At 36.2% G+C, this 23,923-nt stretch overlaps 2 protein-coding genes across 2 annotated transcripts; one reads left to right on the forward strand and one right to left on the reverse strand.

The window, feature by feature from the left end:
- Window positions 1–300: 300 nt before the first annotated feature.
- On the forward strand, window positions 301–11,881 carry LOC122670631 (agamous-like MADS-box protein AGL15). The gene is made up of 8 exons (XM_043867575.1): window positions 301–815; window positions 3,703–3,778; window positions 6,624–6,688; window positions 6,793–6,892; window positions 7,747–7,788; window positions 9,106–9,147; window positions 9,233–9,408; window positions 11,485–11,881. The coding sequence occupies exons 1-8, from the start codon at window positions 634–636 to the stop codon at window positions 11,570–11,572; spliced, it is 771 nt and encodes a 256-aa protein (XP_043723510.1). The 5' UTR covers window positions 301–633; the 3' UTR covers window positions 11,573–11,881.
- A 1,390-nt stretch (window positions 11,882–13,271) lies between these two features.
- LOC122672517 (protein BPS1, chloroplastic-like) lies at window positions 13,272–23,437 on the reverse strand. Its single transcript, XM_043869980.1, has 2 exons — window positions 23,119–23,437; window positions 13,272–14,137 (listed from the first exon to the last, which is right to left on the reverse strand). The coding sequence occupies exons 1-2, from the start codon at window positions 23,435–23,437 to the stop codon at window positions 13,272–13,274; spliced, it is 1,185 nt and encodes a 394-aa protein (XP_043725915.1).
- Window positions 23,438–23,923: the final 486 nt, after the last annotated feature.

The following is a 23,923-nucleotide window of genomic DNA, read 5'->3' on the forward strand; positions in this document are numbered from 1 at the left end:
AATTCAAAGAAAATGGCCAAAAGTAGTAAATGGTATAAGAGAAAGAGTGGTAACGTTCGTCGGATTCATTAATTTAGAAATAATAAATAGTAAATAGGAAAGAAAAAGAAAGCAAACGCAGCTATTTATATCAATAAAATAAAAAAGATTTAACAAAAAATAGGAAAAAGTCGGTGCGTCGAAAGGGTCTTCTCTTCCCTCCAAAACAGCAAATCATTCTAAGATTCTAACTGCACACGGCATCTCTTTATCTCTCTCTTAAATTCAATTTAAGGGAGAGAGAGAGCGCTACTGCTGAGATTTACTAAACATGGGGAAGGTGAGACCCATCAACCTCCAAATTGAAACGAAGATAGTAAATGATCTAAATGTGGCAAAAAACTCCCACCCATTACTGCATTCGAGACAATGGTCATGCAAGCTTGCCGTTTCCAGGATTTTTTCCATTCTGGGCAAACGTTTTTTCGCCCATCTTCCTTTCCTCTATATTTGGTATCCCCTTTTACTTCTTTATTGCCAGAAGAACTCAAGTAGAGAGAGAGAGAAAGAGAGAGAGAGAGAGATTTTGATATCTCTATCAGTTGAGTTGGGCTTGTTGGTGGATGGTGAGAAGGAGACGAGTGATAGACGGAAATGGGTAGAGGGAAGATTGAGATCAAGAGAATCGAGAACGCCACTAGCAGGCAGGTCACCTTCTCCAAGCGTCGTGCGGGTTTGCTAAAGAAGGCACAGGAATTGTCGGTTTTATGTGATGCAGAGGTTGCCGTTATCATTTTCTCCAGTACGGGGAAGCTTTTTGAATTCTCTAGTTCTGGGTATCAATCTTTTCTCATCCCCTGTTGTGGGTCTGCTTTTGTTTGATCTGGTAATAGTTTTGTTTTTCTGGGCATATGTTTGCGTCAATTGATCGAATAGTTGAATCGAGTACGCCAGCTTGCGATGAATTGAGAGAATGCTTTTCTGTATGCATGCATGTTCCCCAGTTTGCATTGCTATATTGATACTCTGTTCCTATTCAATTTTTCGTAATCGGTTTTTTTTTTTTTTTTTCTTTCTCCCTCTCTTTTTAAGTGCAATTTAGAATGGTGGTGATATGATGATGTGACATGAACTTCGCTCTTGATAAACTGTTGGTTGGGTACTTCGTAGAGAACCAAGCGAAGGAAAGATTGTTTAATCATGGTTTCCTTTGTGTATGTGTTTCTGGTTTTGATGAAGACATTTCTTGTTTATCTAACTATTTTATCATCTTTGGGCATATCCGAGTGAGAAATTTGAGATTGTCCTCTAAAGTGGTGGGTTTAGCCATTTAAGAGTTGATTCAGTTTACAAAGAGCAAGTTTATGTTACATATCAAAAAATATGTAACAAAGAGCAATATTTTTTGATTCAGTTTACAAAGAGCAAGTTTTCAAAACATATAATTTGATATGTAACATAAACTTATTTTTTGAATAGGTTATTTTATTGTGAAAGACTATATTATAATTTTACTTGTCAGAAAAATACTATTAGATATGGGGGAAAATCCCTTTGTCTCTATCAGGTAAGAAAGACATGTATGTGTGAATTTGGTCCAGTGTTTAGCATAGCCAAATTTCAGAAAATATAGTCTTCTTCGTTACACAGGCCACCATGTCTGGATTGCTTACTTCATAAGACAGCAGCCATTTTGTTTACTCGATGACAAAAATATTTGGCGCTATTTTGAGCATGATTTTTACATGTAAGATGTTAGCATGCTCTGGATTGATTCATAATTTCACATCTTCTTAAATCTCAACAACGCAATTATAGTTTTGTTCTTCTTGGAGACTTTTCTGTTTGATTGATCACCTCAATTGATGTTCATACATGTGGATAATTTTCATATTACATATTAATGTTCTCTGATAACATTTTTCTTTTGTTTTAATCTTTTGGTGTTTTTACCAAAATATAATTGCATATATGATTTGTGGTGATCCTTCTTTGGTTGCATTTTGTTGATGATTTCTATAATTTTCAATAGAATATGATGTTGGATCAATAGCCATGGAGCATCCTTTCCTTTAACAGTGATAAAGACCCACAAGAAGAAAAAAGAGAAAAAAAGGAAGGAAAGAGGGCCAGTTTCGCTCTGGTAGAGAAGGAGAAGGGGGGAGGGATTCCCAATCAGTATTCTAAAGTTGTGGATTGTTACTGCTATTGATCCTGATCATATGAGCTATGTTGCACTTATTTTGTTATGTAACAGCTGTACCATTTTCCAAATGTCTGATAAAATGGGGGTAAGTTTGTGATGGTATAGAAGGAAAAAGAGGGAGGCATACCCAGTAAGTGGTCTTATAAAGCCGTGTCCTTGCTCCTATTGACCCTGATCATACATGCTATGTTCACCTCATTTTACTTGTCTACTGACGACCATTTTCCAGATGCCTGATAACCTTTTAAATTTCAACTAAGTGCACTGAAAAAATTTCCCCTTGAAGTCAAGATCAGGCACACAGGTCACTGATTACTTTAATAAGTGTTAAGCTCTTTGGAAAAGTTTTTACTACCCCTTGAATTCGATATCAGGCCTACGGATCACTGCTTGTATTTATGGCTATCACTATTTCCCTTCTTATCTCCCATATTGAATGCTGTGTTTGAGGTTAGATCATCATTCATCTTCAAGTTTCAGTAAGAAGAAGATGATAATGCTTGCTCTTTTTTTTTTTGGGGGGGGGGGGGGGGTTGGAATAAATATGCTTCCTCACACTTTTCATAACATACTGGATGCAGAGGCTAATAAAAAACTCATGTTATCTGAGCCTCTAATAATTGTGCATCATGCCTTCAACATTCTTGCCTTTTCCATTGTGCTGTATGCTTATTTATTTTCTAGTAGGACATCTGTTGCATCCATTGTGACTTGTGAGTAAACGTAGATACTTAATGATGCCAAATTACTCATCTTTTATCTCTTTTCAAATTTCTGTCTTAAGGATTTTCATTTAGGGAACTCTGGTACTTGTCCATCCTATATGCAGTTCAATGTTGATGGGTTGGCTTTTGGCAAAGCTTCTCGTATTCTAGTATTTGAAAAAAGATGCATTTTAAGATGTTTCATACTTGCTTTAGTTTCATCTATAATCTAACCCTTTGGAAAAGTATAGCCAGTGGATAGAGTTTGCTAGTTATCAAGAAGTTAGATATCTTCCCCCTATATGTCATATTTCAGTGCCTTCATTCAGCTTAAGGAAATCTGTGGGAGTTGTTTTTGGACTGTTCGGCGCAAAGCGTCTCTCGACTTAGGATTGAATTGCTTTCAACTAACCACATTTCCCTCTACAAACATTCTGAATACTGTAGTTGGTTGGAATGGATTAGGGTTATTTCTTACTCTGATCATAATGAGTTGGAGTTCTCACTGCCTTCATTCCTGATGAGCTTGTTGCTGCTTTGGAGTGTTCCTTTGTGAGTTCAAATTGCATAGTTTCTTACAGTGTTAATTGCTCAAAATATGTGGCCTTTAATTTTGTAATAAACTTATTTCAAGTTTCATATTTTATCGGATCATTATGAGACGTAATGTTACACTATTTTTCACTTTCTGTAATTGTGATGGAATTTGATGAAATCTGTTCACATGCATGGCTGTTGGATTCTAAGGAGTAAGGACTGGAATAGAAATTATGGTGGAACTGACTTACGTTGATTCTTCTGTTCTTTGTGAAGCATGAAGCGGACACTGTCGAGATACAACAAGTGCCTAGATCGTTCTGAAACTTCTATGGTTCAATATGAGGCAGAGGTAGTGACTTACTGTACCCATAAAATCTGTTTTTTCTCCCCGTTTCAGATCATTATATTTGATTACAAAGTGGCCCAAGATTTTTCTTTATTTCATTAGTTATTTATTTTTAATAAGTCCTTAGTTGCGGACCTTGGTGCAACGGAAAGGCTGCTCCATGGTGACCAAGTGGTCATGGGTTCGAGTCTGGAAACAGCCTCTTTGCGAAAGCAGGGGTAAGGTTGCGTACATTATGACCCTTCCCAAACCCCGCAGAGGCTAGAGCCTCGTGCACTGGGTACGCCCTTTAGTTGTGATGTTAAAAAAAAAAAGTAATTCCTACTGATTATACACTCAATTGAGCTGAGCCTTTTCCCAACTAAATGGAATCCCTATTTCATATATAATTTCTAAAATTATTATATAAAACCCTACAAATTATATGTTTGTTTTATGGAATACACAGCAAGTCTCCTATATAGGTCTTTTTGTTAGATCATAGAAGGATACATGTCTCGTACTAAAGTATTTCCAGTAATATAATCAAATGTGCAGATTGCATATTGATCCAACTAATATGCATGTATGTTGTAAAATATAGCATTTTGAAAATTTTATTCATGATTGTGATTCGTGTAGCAGTAGCATATTTAATTAATTAATCCTTAGGGAAGGCTTAGGGTTTCTTGATGGTCCACAATTCACAAATGCATCTCTCCTAGGGGATGCAGTTCTTGATCAAAACAGCATACCACAGGGAAGAAATCAGCAGTAGCAGCAACACTAGCTCTGAATCAGGAGAGGAGAACAAACACAGTAGAGAGAGAGAGAGAGAGAGCGAGAGATTGGAATTCTCTTTTGTGCGGTCTTCCCTTTGCATGCTGTTTTATAATATTTATTCTGATAGAGTCCTCCTGTGTTGCTAAACTTATCAAGAGATGGGATCTCATTGGGTAACTCCACCTAGGTTTTCCTGTATGACAATGTTTCTATTAAATAAAGATATGACACACAAGCACACATAAAAGTAGATATAACACTTAAGCCCCAAAGAAATAGTTTTATTACTGTTAAGTCCCCCTACTTTACTATATTACATAACGGATTTGTGGGCATGGAAATAATTACTGTCACCAATCACCACCCTAGTCTGTCAAAACATATACTGAACCACTGATTAGACATAAAAACAGTTTCTAAAAACTTTTAGAAATAGTTATTCATAAATATAAATATTTTAAATCATTTTGTAGAGTATTTACAAATCATGCCATGGGCCTGGAATTTGAGTCCAATCATGAACAGATAGTCTCTCTCTTTATAGTCTTCTGTGTACGGAAAGCGGATTTCTTATTGAGCATCTTTTTTGTTCATTTGTAGATGCCATGATTCCAGTGCACTAATATATAGCCATAGAGGTATCAATCGTTAGTACAACAAAACCCATAATACATAATTGTAACAATAAGTACCTCTCAGGTATTGGGACCAATCGCAATTTACTATTGAGAATCTTATTCTGTATACAACTGACGATATTCCTTTCAAGTATTCTCAAATGATTCAGTTCAATACACAAATATTATGCTCACACTTGTGTTGGGAATCACCAATCTAGACAACACACAAATTTCAACAACCATGTGAACAAAATGCCCCATTCTGTCCCCTGTTGTGAACGATTTAATGTATAAACCTGAGGACAATCCACTGCTCAAACTCTATCATGATAATAAATAACATTTAACAGTAAAATTGACTTTGGTGGACACATCAATTACAAAATGCATCCACATTCAAACTGATTAATATTTGGGTGACAATAAATGGAATGGTTTTAATCACACAACTTTGTTGGCATATCTGTATTTGGCTTAATCAGATTGACATGAGTAGTTCTGTTTTCAGGATTTGGGATTCATAAGGGTTCCAAAATGGGGTAAATAGGGCTTAGCCAAATAGTGTTGCTTATGTTTTAGTCTATGAAATTCAAGAAACAGGACCAAGAGATAAGAAAGAATCAAGAAGAAGGGTTTCCTTACAAGACTAACTCTTGAATAGCACTCCTGTCAAAGCTGTTGAATTAAGAGTTAGTTATCAAGCTTCTTGACTTGAGACTTGAGTCTTGGCAGATTATCTTGGAAATAAGTAACCCAACTCTATACAAGTGGCCTGTGGCTTATGTAACCCGCTCTGGCAACCCAAGGATTCAAGAGGATAATCCGATAGCCTAGTTAATAATTCCAATTACACCAAAGAAGATAACCCATTTGCTTTTCTGGTTGAACAGCTGGATGCTACAGCATCAATTGTTGTTTGGTATTTTTGAAGGCAACAAAGCAATTAGGGGAGAAATGAGTTTAATACCTTAATGCCCATACGTTGACCTGATACTGTTACAGAAACTCTTTTAGATGTAACCTTTCTTGTGCCTAAGTTTTGTGGGAAAAGTTTCGCACATGCAAACCAAGATGACTGTATATTTTCTTCAGATAGAATATTTTATTTGTTTTCAGAAATTTGTAATCAGGGTAATTTGTATTGTCTGGTTCCAGGCTCTCAATCCCAGGGAATGAATTTTCTTGCCAATTGTTTGTATGCCGACTCTGGCATACACTTATTTTCGTGCAATTCTCTTTAGCACATATCTTGATGCCTTTTTAGTAATTTGTTGCCTTGTGATGATTTCTTAAGGTATCTTGGCTGTGTCAGTGCAGTTATATATTTCATATGAAATATAATTACTAGTAGAGAAGTTTAAGGCTTCTGGTTCCAGCCTTTCGCTTGCAATGCTCATTATACAGTATATAATTTCTTGATTATTACAGGATTAAAACTCCTAACCGCCCTTTCTACTTGCATGCAGAGGCAACAATCTAAGGAGGTGAACATTCTGAAAGATGAAATTGCAAAGCTACGAATGACACACTTGTATGTGGTTTAAAGCTATATCTGGTACTATTCTTTAATTTTATGTGGGAGCATATAGTAAAATATTTTTGATTCCTATTATTCTTGTTATTCATCTTCTATAGGCGGATGATGGGCAAGGAACTGAAGGGCTTGAGCTTAAAAGATTTGCAGCACTTGGAGCATCAATTAAGTGAAGGGGTATTAGCTGTGAAGGATAGAAAGGTACTGCAAATTCTAAGAAACTGCATTTCCATCTGCAAGAATCAAATGGGTTGTCAATAAGCTAAGCTGGGGTAGGCTGAAGCCTGACCTGGGACCAAGAGAAGCTTATAGCTTCTGGCTGAAACCTAGTATGTGAATAGTGTAATAACCCCAAGCTTGGCCCAGTAAGCACACTCAACAAGGCCATGCTTGGTCTTAGGACCAGGCCCAAGTTGACCATTTAATGGTCCATAATCTAGTGCAAGTCCCACTTTCACAGGTTCCTGGGAGGGTTGGACTGGAGTCGGTCCTAATCTTCAGCACTTTCAGCATGAAGTGGCAGCATTCAGACGCAAAGCTGTATCTTCATGCTAGCAGCCTGAGCTATTACTACCATCACACCAAGCGATTGCCTTTCCAAGTCAACTTAGTTCAGATTATACTTTATTGGTATAATTTGCATTTTTTTTTCTTTTAGTAATAATATTCTAGGATCTTTAGATTAGAAAGTCAAAACAACTAGTGAACTCACCTACTTGTTTAAAATACATTTATAGGATTTTATCTTTGTCATCTAGTTGATGTAAAGCTCTCTTGAGTTACTTTATCTGTTCCATGGCACTGGGCCTTAAAGCCACTCCTGGCCTTGGACTTGAGGTAGGTTCACAGGCTTAAAGAACAACACAAATCCCAACTGTATGGCAGATTGGCAGGCTGGCCTCTATGTATGTTCTTTCTTTATGTGCTGAAGTTTAAGTCAGGCCGGTCAGGTTCATTGAAAGCCCTAGAAGCTGAACTATTTCATCCTTTCGATTCAGTATTACAACAGTTAATATGTTGGTTCATTGACCTTTCCTGAAATTCTAACGTTTCAGGAGCAATTACTGTTGGAACAGCTTGAAAAATCGAGGTTACAGGTACAATATATTACTATACTTATTTGGCATTTTATTGTGTTCTGGTATTTTTGATCATGTATGCTTCCTCTCTCTCACTCCCTTTCTTTTCTTTTTTTCTGAAGAATTTGCAAAAAGAAAGACAACACTGATTCTCATGTCAGATTTGGGAATGAGAATTTAATCAAATCTTCTTATCACAATATCTAAGCCTAGTTAGAGAGTTATGATACTGGGGCAGAGAATAAGAGAGAAAATTGTTTAATATCGTAGATTCTGAGAACACTCTTATTTAGAATATTTTTTTTGTGGAATGAGAATATCTAAGCCTCATGGAGAGTGTCTAAGGTCCACTGTTGAATTTCTATAATAAAAGTAATTAAATTTGGTGTTTCTATTATGGGAGGTCGCTTGACTAAATTACTCCATGAAAATTAAATAAATTTTTCCTAAGGTCAATGTGCACAAAGAAATAATCTTCATGTCTGAGCTATTTCTCATGGTGATTATGTATTTTACCATCCTGATGTATCTAAACACGAATCTGTGCACAAGATTGCTGATTTTGTTTCTATTCTTGCTGCTATTTAGGGATATTCTTTTCAAGGATGGGTAATCTGGTATTCTGGGGCCCGAACTCCAAATGAAATTGCATATTATGTGCAGATATTTTATTTACTATTTACATCAACCAGCATCCTGAGATAAGATGGTCGACATCTCTCTGTACGACTTATCAGGAGTCAAAATTAGAATGTTTATACAGTTACAAAACTAAGCCAAATAATCAGCTGAACTATTTAGGAATGATTGTGAGCCCAAAATGATAGCATTTGACTGGTATTATGACTCAAAAGTGAAGGCAGACAACATATTCATTTGCAATGATATATCCCTATAATCACGGTATGGTAGCTGAAGTCTTTAAAACTTGTCTTGCCATATTTTTGTTAGGAGTGGCGAAGGATCTGGTTTGGGTGTTCAAGTCATGTCAGATTCATGTCATGTTGAATTTCCCTCAACCCGAACTTGAGCCATTTACCAACAGTGTCAAGCTATCCCAACCCTAACCCGACCTCTTAATAAATGGCTCACACTTTTGTCAATCCATCACTTTTTATCGCACCAATGGATGTCTTAGCTTCTTCGTATGACCTTATCATATCAATGTTTGCTAAAAATGGTCATGTTGGGTTGTGTAACTTGCATTAGATTCTTGTCATTTCACCTGTACTGTTAATAGTTGTCAGATGTCAAGCACATGCTTTCTATATTTAAATTAATAAGCTAGATTGAAAATTTTTATTACTATTCATTTTTTTTTTTTGGTTTTCATAGGAGCAACGGGTCATGGTAGAGAATGAGACGTTACGCAAGCAGGCAAGCAGATATTCATTATGATTACTTATAGAAATTTTTCTTAAATGCTATCTTATCATTTATGTAATTTGCCTTAAATTTGTAGGTTGAGGAGCTTAAAAGTCTGGCTCCGTCAACTGAGCATCCAATGCCATCTTTTCTTGAATTCCAGCCTCTAGAAAGGAAATATGCTCTTGTTAAGCCTGATGTTTTAAGTTCAAATGTGGTTTGTAATTGTGCAGTTGAGAAGCAAGGAGATTCAGACACTTCCTTGCACTTGGGGTAAGACTCAGTCCTTAATTTGAATATTCTTGTGTTTAATGTCTCCAGAGTTAAAAGTATTCAACAATGATTATATTATCCTGAGATTATCAATCAGGATGAGTTTGAAAATCAAACTGTCTTTTTATCTCTAAGACTCTCTGAATTTGTACTCTGAAAATACTTGGTGATTTATATTTATAGTGTTCAGTAAGATCAAATGGATGATATTGATATGCCTTTACTAAGGTGCTTTTAGATTACTAACTAAAACTGATATTTACATATCTTGAATTCTGGTAGTTGAACATGTGCAGCATTTTGGAGCATGTCAATTATTCCTCTCATCTATTCTTTTGAGTAAAGCTAGAGCCTAGAAGGTAGATCGTTTAGGACTGCTGGTTCCTCTCATGACCACAGAAGTAAGGCATGTAAAGAACTGTCTCAGAAACATAGTTATCACGGTGTCTAGGCAACCCAAGGTGTTGGAGGGGGCCTGGATGCAAAGCAACACCAACAAGGCACCTAGAACCTTAGGAAACTCCTTTACAACTATGATCAGAACTTTTTTTGTACTTGAATGTATTGTAAAACTGGAAGAGGCAAGGTTCCATAACGAGATTTAGTGAACAAAGAAGAACTTTTTCAGTTGTCTGTCTATGGGGTTGCTCATGAAAAAGGAGAAGATGAAAGTTTATGAAGTGCAAAATTCTCAAGTGAATGTAGGGGTATCAAGGCCTTCATTGTAATTTGAACCAATCCAGCTTCAATGCTGTTTCCCACTTATCAAAGATAACAATATATTAACAAAGAATAATTGTTTGAATAGATAGACTAGATCTATATCCATGAAAATGTACCTTTTTTTTTAAGGGGTAAAGAAAAGGTATGGCTATTGTATCCTCTAACTAAATTATTGATTATCATTACTAAAAGGAACTATGCATAACAGAATCTAGCAGCTGTCTATTTAGTACTTGCTGATGCTTTTGAAACCAATTACTTTGGGGCAAAATTATATTACAGGACCTTCATTCTTTAGGTAACCTAAGTTCTTATGAGCTTGTACACAAAAGGAAGAAAGTAGGAAAAAAAGAATCTTTTGAGCTAGTACTCTCATGCTATCATGGAAATGAGTTGATCCTTATTTATTGATTGAGCACAAGTGGATTTTTATCCTCATTCTAGTAAGGAGGATGGACTTCAGTCTCTGGTGGAGAGCCGGTTAGGGAAGAAAGGGAACCTGAGAGGCGTCTCAGGTGCAAGGGAGAGGAATAAATCACATAAGAAGAAGGGGGGGGAGGGGGGAAGGAAGAACATTCATGCACAACCACACAGGCTACTCAAACCACAACTCAACTGTTCCATTCTATTCAATCTGAAATTTCATCCTAATACATGCTATATAAAAGAAGAAAACCCAACTGGCAAACTTGAAAACAAACTTTAACGAAATTAAGAGCAACTGGGAAACCAAATATCCTATGTACCTAAACTTCTGAAATTAAAAGATTGCATGTTCATAAAGAAGATAAATATATGTAATTATCCAACTAGCCGAAAAACCCAGATTTGGACCCGGTTCATCTCCATTTGGGTTCCCAAACGGGTTTGGGTCTGTCCAAGATAGTGCACCAGCCTCAGTCTCTATGTTATTTACATGTCTAGTTAAAAGCTTCAACCAAGTCCATTGTTTTATAAACTGTACTGGGATAAGGATCATATGTTTCTTCTCCTCCCACCAAGTGGGTGAGTGGATACTTTATAGACCCAAAAATCTTGTTTCCATTGGATCATTGGCTCATTGCATTTGCTTACAAGTTTTCACTTGCAAGTCACAGATAGATGAAAATTGGTAGTTAATTGAAATATACATTCTCTGCTGGTATATATATATATATATATTTTGTTTCTTCAATACGAACAGATCATATCTTCGGTCTTGCAGTGCCTGTTTTTCTCATCTATTGTTACTTCTTCATCATTTTCTTCTCCAAAGCATAAAAGTATATGTTCCATAATCTCACTCGAAAAATGTTTATTTTGTTTCACAGCTACTAGTTTTGCAGTCTTGTCTTATTCTCTATTTTTTGTTAGGCTGTCAACCGATGTTTTTTGCAAGAGGAAAGCACCTGAAATAGCATCCTTCTCCAATGATTCTGGGGCCGAAATGGATCCATCCTGATACTTTTTTGAAGCGTCTTATCTTGACTAGCAATGAGTAGCACCACTCGATACCTTGAGTCATCCTCTTTTACAGGCTAAAAAGGATAGAATTGTAACAGTGAACATAGCAAATGTGACAGTTCTCATTTACTCATAGTTTTCCTCAAACAGGTTTATGCTTTTTGGATGGCTTGTGAATCTTCTAAAGAGTTTTAGGTACTCTTGTTTTTCAGGGAGGGAAGATCTGGAATTTTGTAAGATGGGCATGACATATAAGTGTTATGTGACTTGACCTATTTTGGAGTAATGAAGCCATTTCCTTATTAGGGTCTCTCTTAGTTTCGAAGCAATAATTGTTATATTTGAGATTTTTGTAGTACTTGTTATAAAAACCTTACCACTTAATCTAATATAGTCATAAATGACTGAGCATTATTATTAATAAATGATTAACAGAGAAATTTATCATGGGAGTACACAAATTAGTTGATTCTAGTTAGTGTCTGAAGACTCTAGCACATGTGGTCGCAATTTGTACTTCGATCTAGATTGCAGATGGTATTGTCTTTTGTGGTTCGTACTTTGGATTTATTTATCGTTTGAAGATCTAGCAATGTGTTGCTATTCTTTATCTTGAACTTTTTCTTAATGATATTACAATATCAGGTATCTTTTGTCCTTATCAAAAAAATTCAGCGCAGGGAGCTCTCACCCACTGTTTATTCCCTTTTAACCTTTTCATTCTAGCATATTCCAAAAACAGAGATTTTGCACATCATCATGTTTATATTCTTCGTGAACTGCCACTAGCTCGGTTGGTTGGAGGCTTGCCAGTTGAAGTGCATGCCCCCCAGGAGGTCAAGGGTTGGACTCCCTTGGTCACATTTGTGCTATTAAAAAGGCACCCTTTCCCTCTCCCCCCTCCCCCTTGGTAGTTTTAGGTTCTGTTGGCACGCCGCCCCCCCCCCCCCAAAAAAAAAAGTTTATATTCTTCGACAATACTGCAATACTCTTTATTAACATTCTAGTTGAGATGAAGAACTTGCAGTTTTTGGTCCAACTTCAACTATGATCCGATCCATATTCTTTTTGTTTACAATATCTACTGAGGATGTGGCCTTAAAATTACCCCCAAAATTTTGGAACTGGTTGCTTCTTCTATTCTATGGTGTAGATTATTGGTTATTCTTTAGGTTGTGGCATATCATCATATTTGTTGTATACAATGTTGTTATTGGGACAAGCGGCTGTATGTGTCTGAGCCAGGAGTCCAGGTGTTCGATCCCTGGTTAGTACGAGGGGTTTGTGTTGTATGTTGTTGTGCCTCTACGCCTTGTGACCCCGGTGCCACGAGTGTGCCAGGGGGGATGTCACATGTGTGTGCCTAGGGGGATGTAGATATAGATTGTTGTTGTCCTCAACAGATCGAGTTTTTGGGATAAGCAGCTATAACAATATCAAAAAAAAAAAAAAAAAAAGGAAAAGAATTTTCTGAAATGATTTGTGGATCAGCTAACAGAAAAAAAGAAGAACATTCCAATTCATAATTGGTGGCTTACAATATCTGTGAAAGAGAACTAATGATATAAAGTAAATGATTCTACATAATCGAATGTAAAGTATGAAAGAACATAATTAGACTTACTGTTTTGTACAATGGAATTCTTTTAGGGCAATTCAAGAAATTGCTCTGTACAATAAAAATTCACACTTTGTTGCTATTGCTTTTGGTGGAGGCTATTAAGCAAATTATTTCTCTCCAATAAAACTTCTGAGAAAAGCTGATTCACTTCGTTTCCTACATCCTTCAATAGCTTCCCCAATATCTCCACTCTTCTTCGTAATTCCTCTGCCTCATCACTGCTTGATCCACCACAAGTAACTGCTCCAAGCTGAACAACTCCTTTGTTTACCTCCTTCACCTCAAACAGACCTCCTTTCTTCATCATCTCTTCACAGACAGACACATGCAAACTCATCAGGGAAGAATTAGGGAGCTCCTCAATTAACTTCCTCAGCTTCAAGCATGATTCGATGTCTCCACATAGACTTGATGCCACAACACCACATATCCAAAAGCCGACGACCTTCATAATTGCCATAGCTTGACATATAACCCATTCTTCCCCAGAGGAGTACCTTACTACCTCCTGTCTGGCTTTGGTCTCTTCTCCTTCCCATTTCTTGTTGGAACCAAGAGGCTGAATTGCTTCCAGGGTTTTCATTGCAAGGGAAGGTGAATTCTCCAGAAGACTCAAGGCATAAGAGAGCGACATACGAGCTTGACCCAGATGAGAAAGAGAGGAGGTTATTGAGTTGAGAAGCTCTAACAATTTTAAGCTTTCTTTCAGATAATCATCAACCAAAGGGACCTGCCATCTATTCATGGGGTAGTTGATATCCACCATGAGTTTCTTAAATGCTCTGTTCATGCTGGGAAGGAGTTGCAGACATTGCTGAACCCATGACAAGGTGAGGATTTCAGATCTGGGTTTGGAATACAAATTAGAGAACTGAATCAGGTATGTGGAGATTTCTGATTTGAATGCTTGGAGGGAAGCAGAGAATGCTTCCTGTTTGTGGCCTGGGTGATTATCCAGCATTGAAGATAGCTTGTAAGAACAGGGTAAGATAACCATTAGAGAGATAGAGAGAAGAAAGATTGGAATTGGAATAATTTGAAATCAATTTGTGGGTTGAGCTTATATAGGTTGGGCTTTCATTGTTACTTTTCTTAAGTTTTGACCAGATCAAAACCAGGAGAGTTAGAGTAACCATTGGAAGGCTTCAAATGGTGAAAAGCTTTTGGCGGCAATCAAAGACTCAAATAGTCAAATTTGCTGTATCTTCTGGTGTTTGTGTTGTTTCGTCATCATGTAAGTCAAGCAAAACACGTAATTGGCCCACTTGTAAGGAAATTGCTGCTCACGCAATATCCCAATGGGAAGGATCCTGGACCCATCAGCAATTTGGCTCTTGACTTTGTTCCACTTTATCAGAATACATTTATTTGGAATCTGTGCTTCCCTCGCAAGTTTCACCTTTGTTGAGTATATAATGTATATGTAACGCCCCTAAAACCACCTTAGCATTTTAAGGACATTGACGGTCCACAAGATCTAAGTCATAGGGAAATAGGAACTGGAATGTGAACCAAATTTATAATTCATCTAGTAACCTCAAATTATAAATTGAAGCGGAAGTCTCTAACCACATCCATTCAATCAATATAATAAAATTTAATTCTCCAATAGTATTAAAAATTAACTGACCATTACATCGTCTCGAAATCCAAATTAAACAAAATTAAATATCCAAAAAATTCAAGTCTGAAACAGAGTTTAAATCAACTTCAAGATTCAATCCTAATGATGTCTCATTCACAATCATATGCTTCATTCTCATGATTCTCCACACAAGTTTGATCAATATCTACGGTCTCTCCATCTGAAACATAGTTGGGGTAAGGGGAAGAAACTTAGCAAGATAACATCTAAATCTTATACGAGCATTTTAAAAAAACATGTACCATAACAGAGTTGAAAAAATATATACATAATATTAGGGTTACTCATCCCTATAGCAAATTTCACAAAAACAACAGCATTGCATATATACATAATCAAGTACCAATACCATGCTTACACCTGGCCAAGAGCATAACCACGATATCAATTTTAATCATGAACATGCACATCAATGTATACACAAACACCTGCCTTTTATCGTACTACAAGCGCAACTCACTCACCAAAGGTGAGGACGAGAAATATGCCTTGTACCGTACTACAGGCTCATCTTCTCAATCACAATTTAAATAAAAAAAAGCATCCATACATCCATAAGCATGCAAAGGATTGCCATGCTTTCATAATCATGAAGAATATCATCGTAACATCCTTCTCACTATATCTCATGCCATTATGCCTATAAATCAATGGATTTTTCAACATAGTTTTCTCAAAAAGAATTGTTGAACACATGCTTGTAAAACCAGAATTTTAAAAGCAAGAGAAAAGAATATTTTTGTTTACATAAAATAAGCACAAAGTGTAGATATTAACTTACTGATTTGCTGAAAATCAAATTCTAAAGAAAAGCTTGAAGGTGCTTATGGTGGAAGACCTCCCTCCTTTTTTTTTTTCTTCTCTTCTTCTTTTCTTTCTTTCTCTCTTCCCCTTTTTTCCACTTCTTTCTCTCCAGTTCTATATTTTTTCTTTCCTACTCACCACAATCTCTTCTTTGGTTCCACGATTTTTTCTTCTTTTGTGTTTATTTTATTTTAGTATATCAATTGGGCCCACCTATAAACCCAAGGTAAAAATATAAAAATTATATTTTAATTGCATCCAATAAGAGTTGATCCCTACACCTCTTTTATTATTTTTAAGCTCTTAACCACTAGGCTAACAAGTTTACACATTAATATATTTAGAAATTAATATATTTAAAAATGATTATCTTACCTCAAAATCCATTGATCGTGGATTCAAAAATCAAGATCCTCAATTAACCGTCGATTCAAAATTTAAGCAGATGTAAAATATCCAAATTACCCTTGTATTTTGGGCTCAGGTATTATATCCCAGGTTAAGCTTTAAATTAATTCCTCCACTAGGCTGGGATATTACAATCCACCCTCCATAAAGAAATTTTGTCCTCAAAATTTATAGTTATCTGGATAGCTGAATAAATGTGGGATATTACAATCCACCCCCTTAAAAAAATTTCGTCCTCGAAATTTAAATATCTCGATTTTTAAACCAAACGTTCAAAATTCAATTTTGATCAACTAAATCTATTGACCGATACAAATAATATCCAACATGACCTACCTTAATAGATCAGAAAATCAACTTGGTTCCTGTTTAAAACATTGAGTCACTAAGCTGAACCGAAATCAACCTATATTCTTAAACCACTGAGTTAACATGCAACCTTGGTCAAATCAATCTTTAAAAGTTTCTGGATCATTATCTCTATATTCGTGGCCGATTATTTATTCAATCATGACCTATATCAAAAGTCCAAAATAGGCTTGGCTTAAACTAAACCTCTCACATGTGAGTTTTACTAACCAATAAGTTGAACCAGAATTGACTTGATCCTCAACCATTCAACATTTATCCATGTAGAATCACGTAAACTCAATTCATTCACATTATTTTGTGTGTATCATACATGCACCTCAGATTATAAGTTCAATCATTTTTATCTTAGCATGTACGATCAATTGGGTTTCCAAAAGTTTTAGGTTATTACATTCTCTCCTCCTTTAAAAAATTTTGTCTTTGAAATTGTTGTACCTCAATCTTGGAGGGTCCCATAAATTTAAGGCTTAACTTGTCCTCTGTACTAAACATCATTATTCTCACATCAAAATAATAAACACTAGCATGGTAGGAGGATAATCAACTCAAGTCAAGTATGACATCAAAATTCGTCGTTTCTAAAAGAATCAAATCTCCAGGCACATGTTTACCTTCTATCTATAATTAAAAAGACATGCATACAGTGTCTGCCACAAACGTCTCTCTAAATAGTGAAGAAAATATATCACTCCCACTCCACAGCTAAAGTTCACAACAAAATATTAAAGAGTTTCATTCTAATTGTTTTAGTTGAAACCAATATGTATTAATGTCTCTATGTTCAAAATCTTATGCCACCAGTTTCTAAGTTCAAAGTTCATTAAAACTCATCTCCAATAATTCTCATGTGGTTTCATAAATCAAAGTTCATCCTCAATTGATGGTGGTGGATGATTTTCAGAATTTAGTAGTGTATTGCCGCCACTCCGTCTCGCTCTTCACGGAGGCATGGTTTTGTTTTGGCCAAATACAAAAGATCAACAACTCATACTCAAAATTGTAACTCATAAAAATTCTGTCTGTTTATAGTAGAAATTAAGAATTAAAAATTTTGAAAGTCCATTACAGTGGAAATTGATTTTTACAGAAACCTAACTTAGAGATTTAAAACATATCCAAAAATCACATTAAAAATGTTTTTCTAACTTAGGTTTCTATGTTCTCCAAAATCAGGCTCTGACTGCAGGTAGATTATGTCCAAGAATTTTAAAATAGTCAAAAAGTGGGTTTTCCAAAATCAATTATATCTCTAATTTTTCTGAGATTAGTAATACTTCTAAATGTGTCTACAGTTCAAAAATCACCTCAAATTTCAACTTCTAAGTCTCTCTATGAACCCTTTCTTTCTCAGTCTCTAGATTTTAATAAAAACTGTACAGTTTGGACTGCAAAATTTTTTTGACCTACCAAATCATTCTCAAATCAAATGAAATTTTTTGGAGATCCTCTACACATATCAATTTACTCTCAATAAAAATTTCAGGTCCAAATTTAACTCCAAAGTAGGTCAACCATCAAATTTAAAACCGGACTACTATTCTGTCTACTACAGAGAAATTTTCTAATTTGTAATATTCAAATTTGAGTTTCTAGGTTCTTCTAAGTTCAATATCAGTGTTTAGGGCTCACCTTTCTTATTCTTATTTCAATCTAAACATTGGCTCTGATACCACTCTATAACACCCCCAAAACTATCCTAGCGTTTTAGGGACATTGACGATCCACAAGATCTAAGTCATAGGGAAATAGAAACCGGAATGTGAACCAAATTTATAAATCATCTAGTAACCTTAAATTATAAATTGTAGCGGAAGTCTCTAACCACATCCATTCAATCAATATAATAAAATTTAAGTCTCCAATAGTACTAAAAATTAACTGACCATTATATCGCCTCAAAACCCAAATTAAACAAAATTATATGTCCAAAAAATTCAAGTCTGAAACAGAGTTTAAATCAACTTCAAGATTCAATCCTAATGATGTCTCATTCACAATCATATGCTTCATCCTCATGATTCTCCACACAAGTTTGATCAATATCTACGGTCTTTCCATCTGAAACATAGTTGGGGTAAGCTTCGGGAAGAAACTTAGCAAGATAACATCTAAACCTTATACGAGCATTTTAAAAAAACATGCACCATAACAGAGTTGAAAAAATATATACAGAACATTAGGGTTATTCATCCCTATAGCAAATTTCACAAAAACAACAGCATTGCATATACATAATCAAGTACCAATACCATGCTTACATCTGGCCTAGAGCATAACCACGATATCAATTTTAATCTTGAACATGCACATCAATGTATACACAAACACCTGTCTTGTATCGTACTACAAGCGCAGCTCACTCACCAAAGGTGAGGACGAGAAATATGCCTTGTACCGTACTACAGGCTCATCTTCTCAATCACAATTTAAATAAAAAAAACATCCATACATCCATAAGCATGTAAATGATTGCTATGCTTTCATAATCATGAAGAATATCTTCATAACATCCTTCTCATTATATCTCATGCCATTATGCCCATAAATCAATGGATTTTTCAATAGAATTTTCTCAAAAAGAATTGTTGAACACATGCTTGTAAAACCAGAATTTTAAAAGCAAGAGAGAAGAATTTTTTTGTTTACATAAAATAAATACAAAATATAGATGTTAACTTACTTTTTTTTCTTCTCTTTCTTCGTTTCTTTATCTCTCTTCCCCTTTTTTTTCCACGATTTCTTCCTCTCTTTCTCTCTTTTTTTGTTTTTTTGTTTTTGTTTTTATTACTCTCTTATACACGATTTCTTCCCCCTTTCCTATTTTTAATTCAACTCAATTTTTCTCTCTCTCTCCCTCTTCCACGTTTTCTTCTTTTCTTAATTTTCTCTTTCAATCCAACTCAATCTCTCTCTTCTCTAGATTATAGCTCTTTCCTATTTCTTTTTAGACTATTTTCTCTCTCTCCTTGTTTCCTTCTTTCTCTCCAATTCTCTATTTTCTCTCTCCTACTCACCACAATCTTTTCTTTGGTTCCACGATTTTTTTTTCTTTTGTGTTTATTTTATTTTATTTTAGTATATCAATTGGACCCACCTATAAGCCCAAGGTAAAAATATAAAAATTATATTTTAATTGCATCCAACAAGAGTTGATCCCTACACTTCTTTGATTACTTTTAAGCTCCTAACCACTAGACTAACAAGTTTACACATTTATATACTTAGAAATTAATATATTTAAAAATGATCATCTTACCTCAAAATCCATTGATCATGGATTCAAAAATCAAGATCCTCAATTAATCGTCGATTCAAAATTTAAGCTGATGTAAAATATCCAAATTACCCTTATATTTTGGGCTCGGGTATTATATTCCAAGTTAAGCTTTAAATTAATTCCTCCACTAGGTTGGGATATTACAGTATATATAGGGTGTCAAACCGGTCGATCTGATTTTGATTGGTTTAATTTAATATTATGAATGTATTGAATCAGATCGAAGTCAGTCCATTACGGTATTTTTTTATTTTTTCAGGGGGTGTGGCAATAATTTCACGTGTCCTGTGTCAAGGCGTAGGGGTGGCATGTCTAGCTCAACCTGGTGGCATTCTTTCTCCCTTATAATAATATAAAAAAATGTCAATTTTTATTTTTTTTTTCACTTTCAACCCATCTGATAGACTTTGATTGGTTTAATAGTTGGTTTGTGCCAATTTCTAGAAAAACCAAAACCAAAGCCAACCGATAAAGCCCTCAATCCGATTTGGTTCGGGTTCTATTTTGACACCCCTAAATGTTGTATAGTTGAAAGTCCCATATGACAATGTAAGGTAGACTATTTATTTAATTTTTTATTTTAATTGTATTATTTTCTTTTTGGGAAGTGCTTCTTTGTTTAAAAGCACGGCCTACGCTAGCACTCCCTATGGGACCTTTATCTGTTCCATTTCCCCAAGTTCCTCTAATAGAGGGGGGTGGAAATGACCACCCTATCCCTGCCCGAACATACTGCCCGGGTGGGGTCTGCCCCCTTTATTAGAGGAACTTGGGAAATGGAGCCGATAAAAATACCTCCCTATGTCTATCTCTTTCCTCCCTCAAACAGGTAAGGATGTCTTGTCATAGGGAGACGAGAGGGATATGACACATGAGAGCACTTGCATAGGCCGCCCTCCCAGCCCTCCCAGACAGAGTTCTTTTTCTCTTTTTATTTTCCATACTTGATGTAAATGTACTCAAGAATACAAACGCTAATTTGATTCTCAAAATGTTATTAGTTATATGCGATTATTTGTTTATCAAAAGGATTTATCTTATGCATCATTCCATGGGTTAAGGAAAATAGAAACACATAAAGACTAAATGATGCCCAAAAATGGAAGAGGGTATTGTGGTAATAGTGCATATTTGTATGTTTTTTCTTCTTATGAGATTAACACTAGGGTTTTTTTACCAAAAAAAAAGATTAGCACTAGGGTTTTCATCGCACCCAAGGATCAAAAGGGTCCACCTCTAAAATTAAAAACCTTAAGAAATTTAGCTTCTTAAGGATATTTGTTGGCAGTTATATATGATTTGGAAAAAATTTTCTGTCCGGGAGTGTGGCCTACGCCAGCATTCCCATGAGTCTATCTCTCTCCTCCCCATGTGAAAAGACACTTCTACCCTCTTATTTTAAGGAGGAGAGAGATAGACACATGGGAGTGCTGGCATAGGCCACACTCCTGGACAGAGAACTGCTTCCCATATGATTTCAAGGGGATTTTCTTAGGGAAAAAGTTTTCCACGAATAATGTATATTATTATTTTTTTAATTGTTTCTCTTTCTTGCCTTGACCATGTGGGACAAAGAACGTGAGAAGAAGTGAGTTTTTTTTTTTTTATGAGAACAAACAAACAAAAAGCTGTGAGAGGTTTGTACAAACAGTCCTATAGACATTGCGGGCTATATTTTTCACAAGGTTTAGACATATGAGGTTCCCATCCTTAGAGAAATTTACATGCTGGGTCCGGTTAGCTATATAGAAGAAGTCTTTAATTAACAACCACGGCCAAGGGCATATAGTAGGAGATGGAAGAGTTGCTGATATTATCGGATGATCAGCCCAAACTTCGGTTATCTTCAACCCAATGCTTGCCGCTCGATCCCATCCACGACGGATCGCAAAAAGAAGTGCCCCAAGCTCACCATTGTTAAAGGTTGTGCCTGCATCAAAAAAAGTCATAGTGCCCTGGATCAAGAAGGCGTATGCCCACGCTGCGGAGGGCGATCCTGTGGTAGAGTATCCTGCACAAATAAGAATGGATTTATTTAACACGGGTATCCGAGTAATTGGTGTAGGTAAAGATAAATCCGCATACACAGAATTAGTGGAGGGGTGACAGGTGGTAGGGCTCAGTTGAAGATCGCTAATCCATCGCTGTATCTGTTCTAAAACCCAATGTGGACTTGGTAATTCCAATCCCACTACAGCCTTATTCCTAGCAGCCCAGATAAAGTAACATGTAATGAAAAAGACACTAAAAAACCATTTTAACAAATGTTTATCAGATTTCAAGAGGTGAAAAAAATGAAAGCATACACATTTCAGATTGGGCTGCTGGAATAAATCAGGTCTCAGGGCTAAAGGCCCGCTGGGCCAGATATGCTTAACCCAATCGTAGGCAAGGAATAGGTGGCAGTATAGGATTCGACACCAGTCCCACAAAAAACACAATTATCATATACTCTAACCCATCTAGAGAGCATATCTTTGGTAAGTAAACCTGTATGAATTAAATGCCAGGTAAAAAGCTTAAACTTGGGATGAATTGGTAACTTCCAAAAAAACTTCCACCAAGCAGATTCCGTAGATGATAACATCATAGAGGTTCCAACAATGGACCTAGCAACAACTTTTGTTGTTAGCATGCTGTTAGAAGATTGAACACAAATCCAGTAATCTGGCGAATTGGTAATATTAATAGAAGTAACAGCGGTGGAAATTGAGGGATTAACATAAGAGCTCAAAAGGGAAATGTTCCACTGGCTATTAAGAATAAAAGAACTTACCAACGCTGATCTACCCAACGCAGGAGGTTGTTGGCCATGCAGGGAAGCGAGGTTACCTGGAAACTGTGGTATCCAGTTGTCATACCAAAAGGAGGTGGATTGCCCATTCCCAATCCTTTTAGACACCAAAAGCTCCAAGTCGGGTATGATGGAAGTAATGTTGTTCCAAACCCAAGAACCCTTCTTTGATCGTATTGAAGGATCGAAGATAGAGCGGTTAGCAAAATATTTGCTTTGAAGAATTTTAGCCCACAAAGATTGGGGTTCCGTAAGCAAACGCCATCCTAACTTAATGAGCATAGCTTTATTGTGTACTTCTGCCTTACGAAAGCCTAACCCTCCCTTAATAAGGGGTGTGCACATCTTGTCCCACGAGATCAAGCACGCTTTCTGCTTGGAAGTTTTTGGTTGACCTAACCAAAACTGGAGACAGAGAGAGTTAATTTAATGACAAGTTTTCAAAGGAAACCGGAAACAATTCATGAAGTAAGCCGGTGTAGATGCAAGCATAGATTTAATGAGAACACTGCATCCTGGATAAGAGAGCAGATTGGATTTCCATGTGGACAACTTGGTTTGCATTTGTTGGACCACCCCCTGCAGATTGCAATACTTAGACCTGCCATGAAACAGATTAGTACCCAGATAGCGAGACTCCGAAGACATCTCCTTAATCCCAATCAGAGTACATAGAGTACGCCGCAAATCCGATGGGACATTCCTGCTAAAATGTATACTGCTCTTGGATAAATTGATTTCCTGACCAGAGAGGTCGGAAAAAAGATCAAAGACAGCCTTGAGAGTAAGAATATCATCTGTAGTAGCATGACAAAAAAGAAATATATCATCAGCAAACAACAGATGAGTGATCTTAGGCGAACCTCTAGAGATCTTAATGCCATGGAAAGTATTTAATTCACGGTAATCCGCCAGTAAGCGGGAAAGAACCTCCATAGCCATTAAGAACAGATACGGACTAAGAGGGCAGCCTTGTCGCAGACCCCTAGAAGCATTAAAAAAACTCAAAAGGGCTGCCATCCAACTTAATAGAGAAAGAAGCAGTAGCAATTAAATTACACACCAAAGAGATCCAATGTTCATTAAAACCCAAAAATTTAAAGACTGACAAAATTAAACCCCATTCAACACGGTCATAAGCTTTGAACATGTCAATTTTAATAGCAACAAATCGAGATTTTCCTCGGGTATGGTTAAGAAAATAAAAAATTTCCTGGGCAATAATGATATTATCTGTGATTTGTCACCCAGGAATGAAGGCAGCCTGGAACGGAGAGATAAAAGCAGGTAAATACCCCTTTAGTCTGTTAGCAATGAGCTTTGACAGAAACTTATAAGTAACATTACACAGGCTAATTGGTCTGAAATCCCCGACCAAGGAAGCACCCTCGGATTTAGGGATCATACAAATCAGAGTGTGATTAATCC

Source organism: Telopea speciosissima, chromosome 8, assembly GCF_018873765.1.
Source record: "Telopea speciosissima isolate NSW1024214 ecotype Mountain lineage chromosome 8, Tspe_v1, whole genome shotgun sequence".
NCBI lineage: Eukaryota > Viridiplantae > Streptophyta > Magnoliopsida > Proteales > Proteaceae > Telopea > Telopea speciosissima.

Coding starts and splice junctions, on each gene's coding strand:
- LOC122670631 (XM_043867575.1), top strand. CDS start 634: ATGGGTAGAGGGAAGATTGAGATCAAGAGAATCGAGAACGCCACTAGC. Junction 6,893..7,746: donor TAGCTGTGAAGGATAGAAAG/GTACTGCAAATT, acceptor CTAACGTTTCAG/GAGCAATTACTGTTGGAACA. Junction 7,789..9,105: donor TTGAAAAATCGAGGTTACAG/GTACAATATATT, acceptor TGGTTTTCATAG/GAGCAACGGGTCATGGTAGA.
- LOC122672517 (XM_043869980.1), bottom strand. CDS start 23,437: ATGGCTATGGAGGTTCTTTCCCGCTTACTGGCGGATTACCGTGAATTA. Junction 14,138..23,118: donor TTCGGAGTCTCGCTATCTGG/GTACTAATCTGT, acceptor ATAATCACCCAG/GCCACAAACAGGAAGCATTC.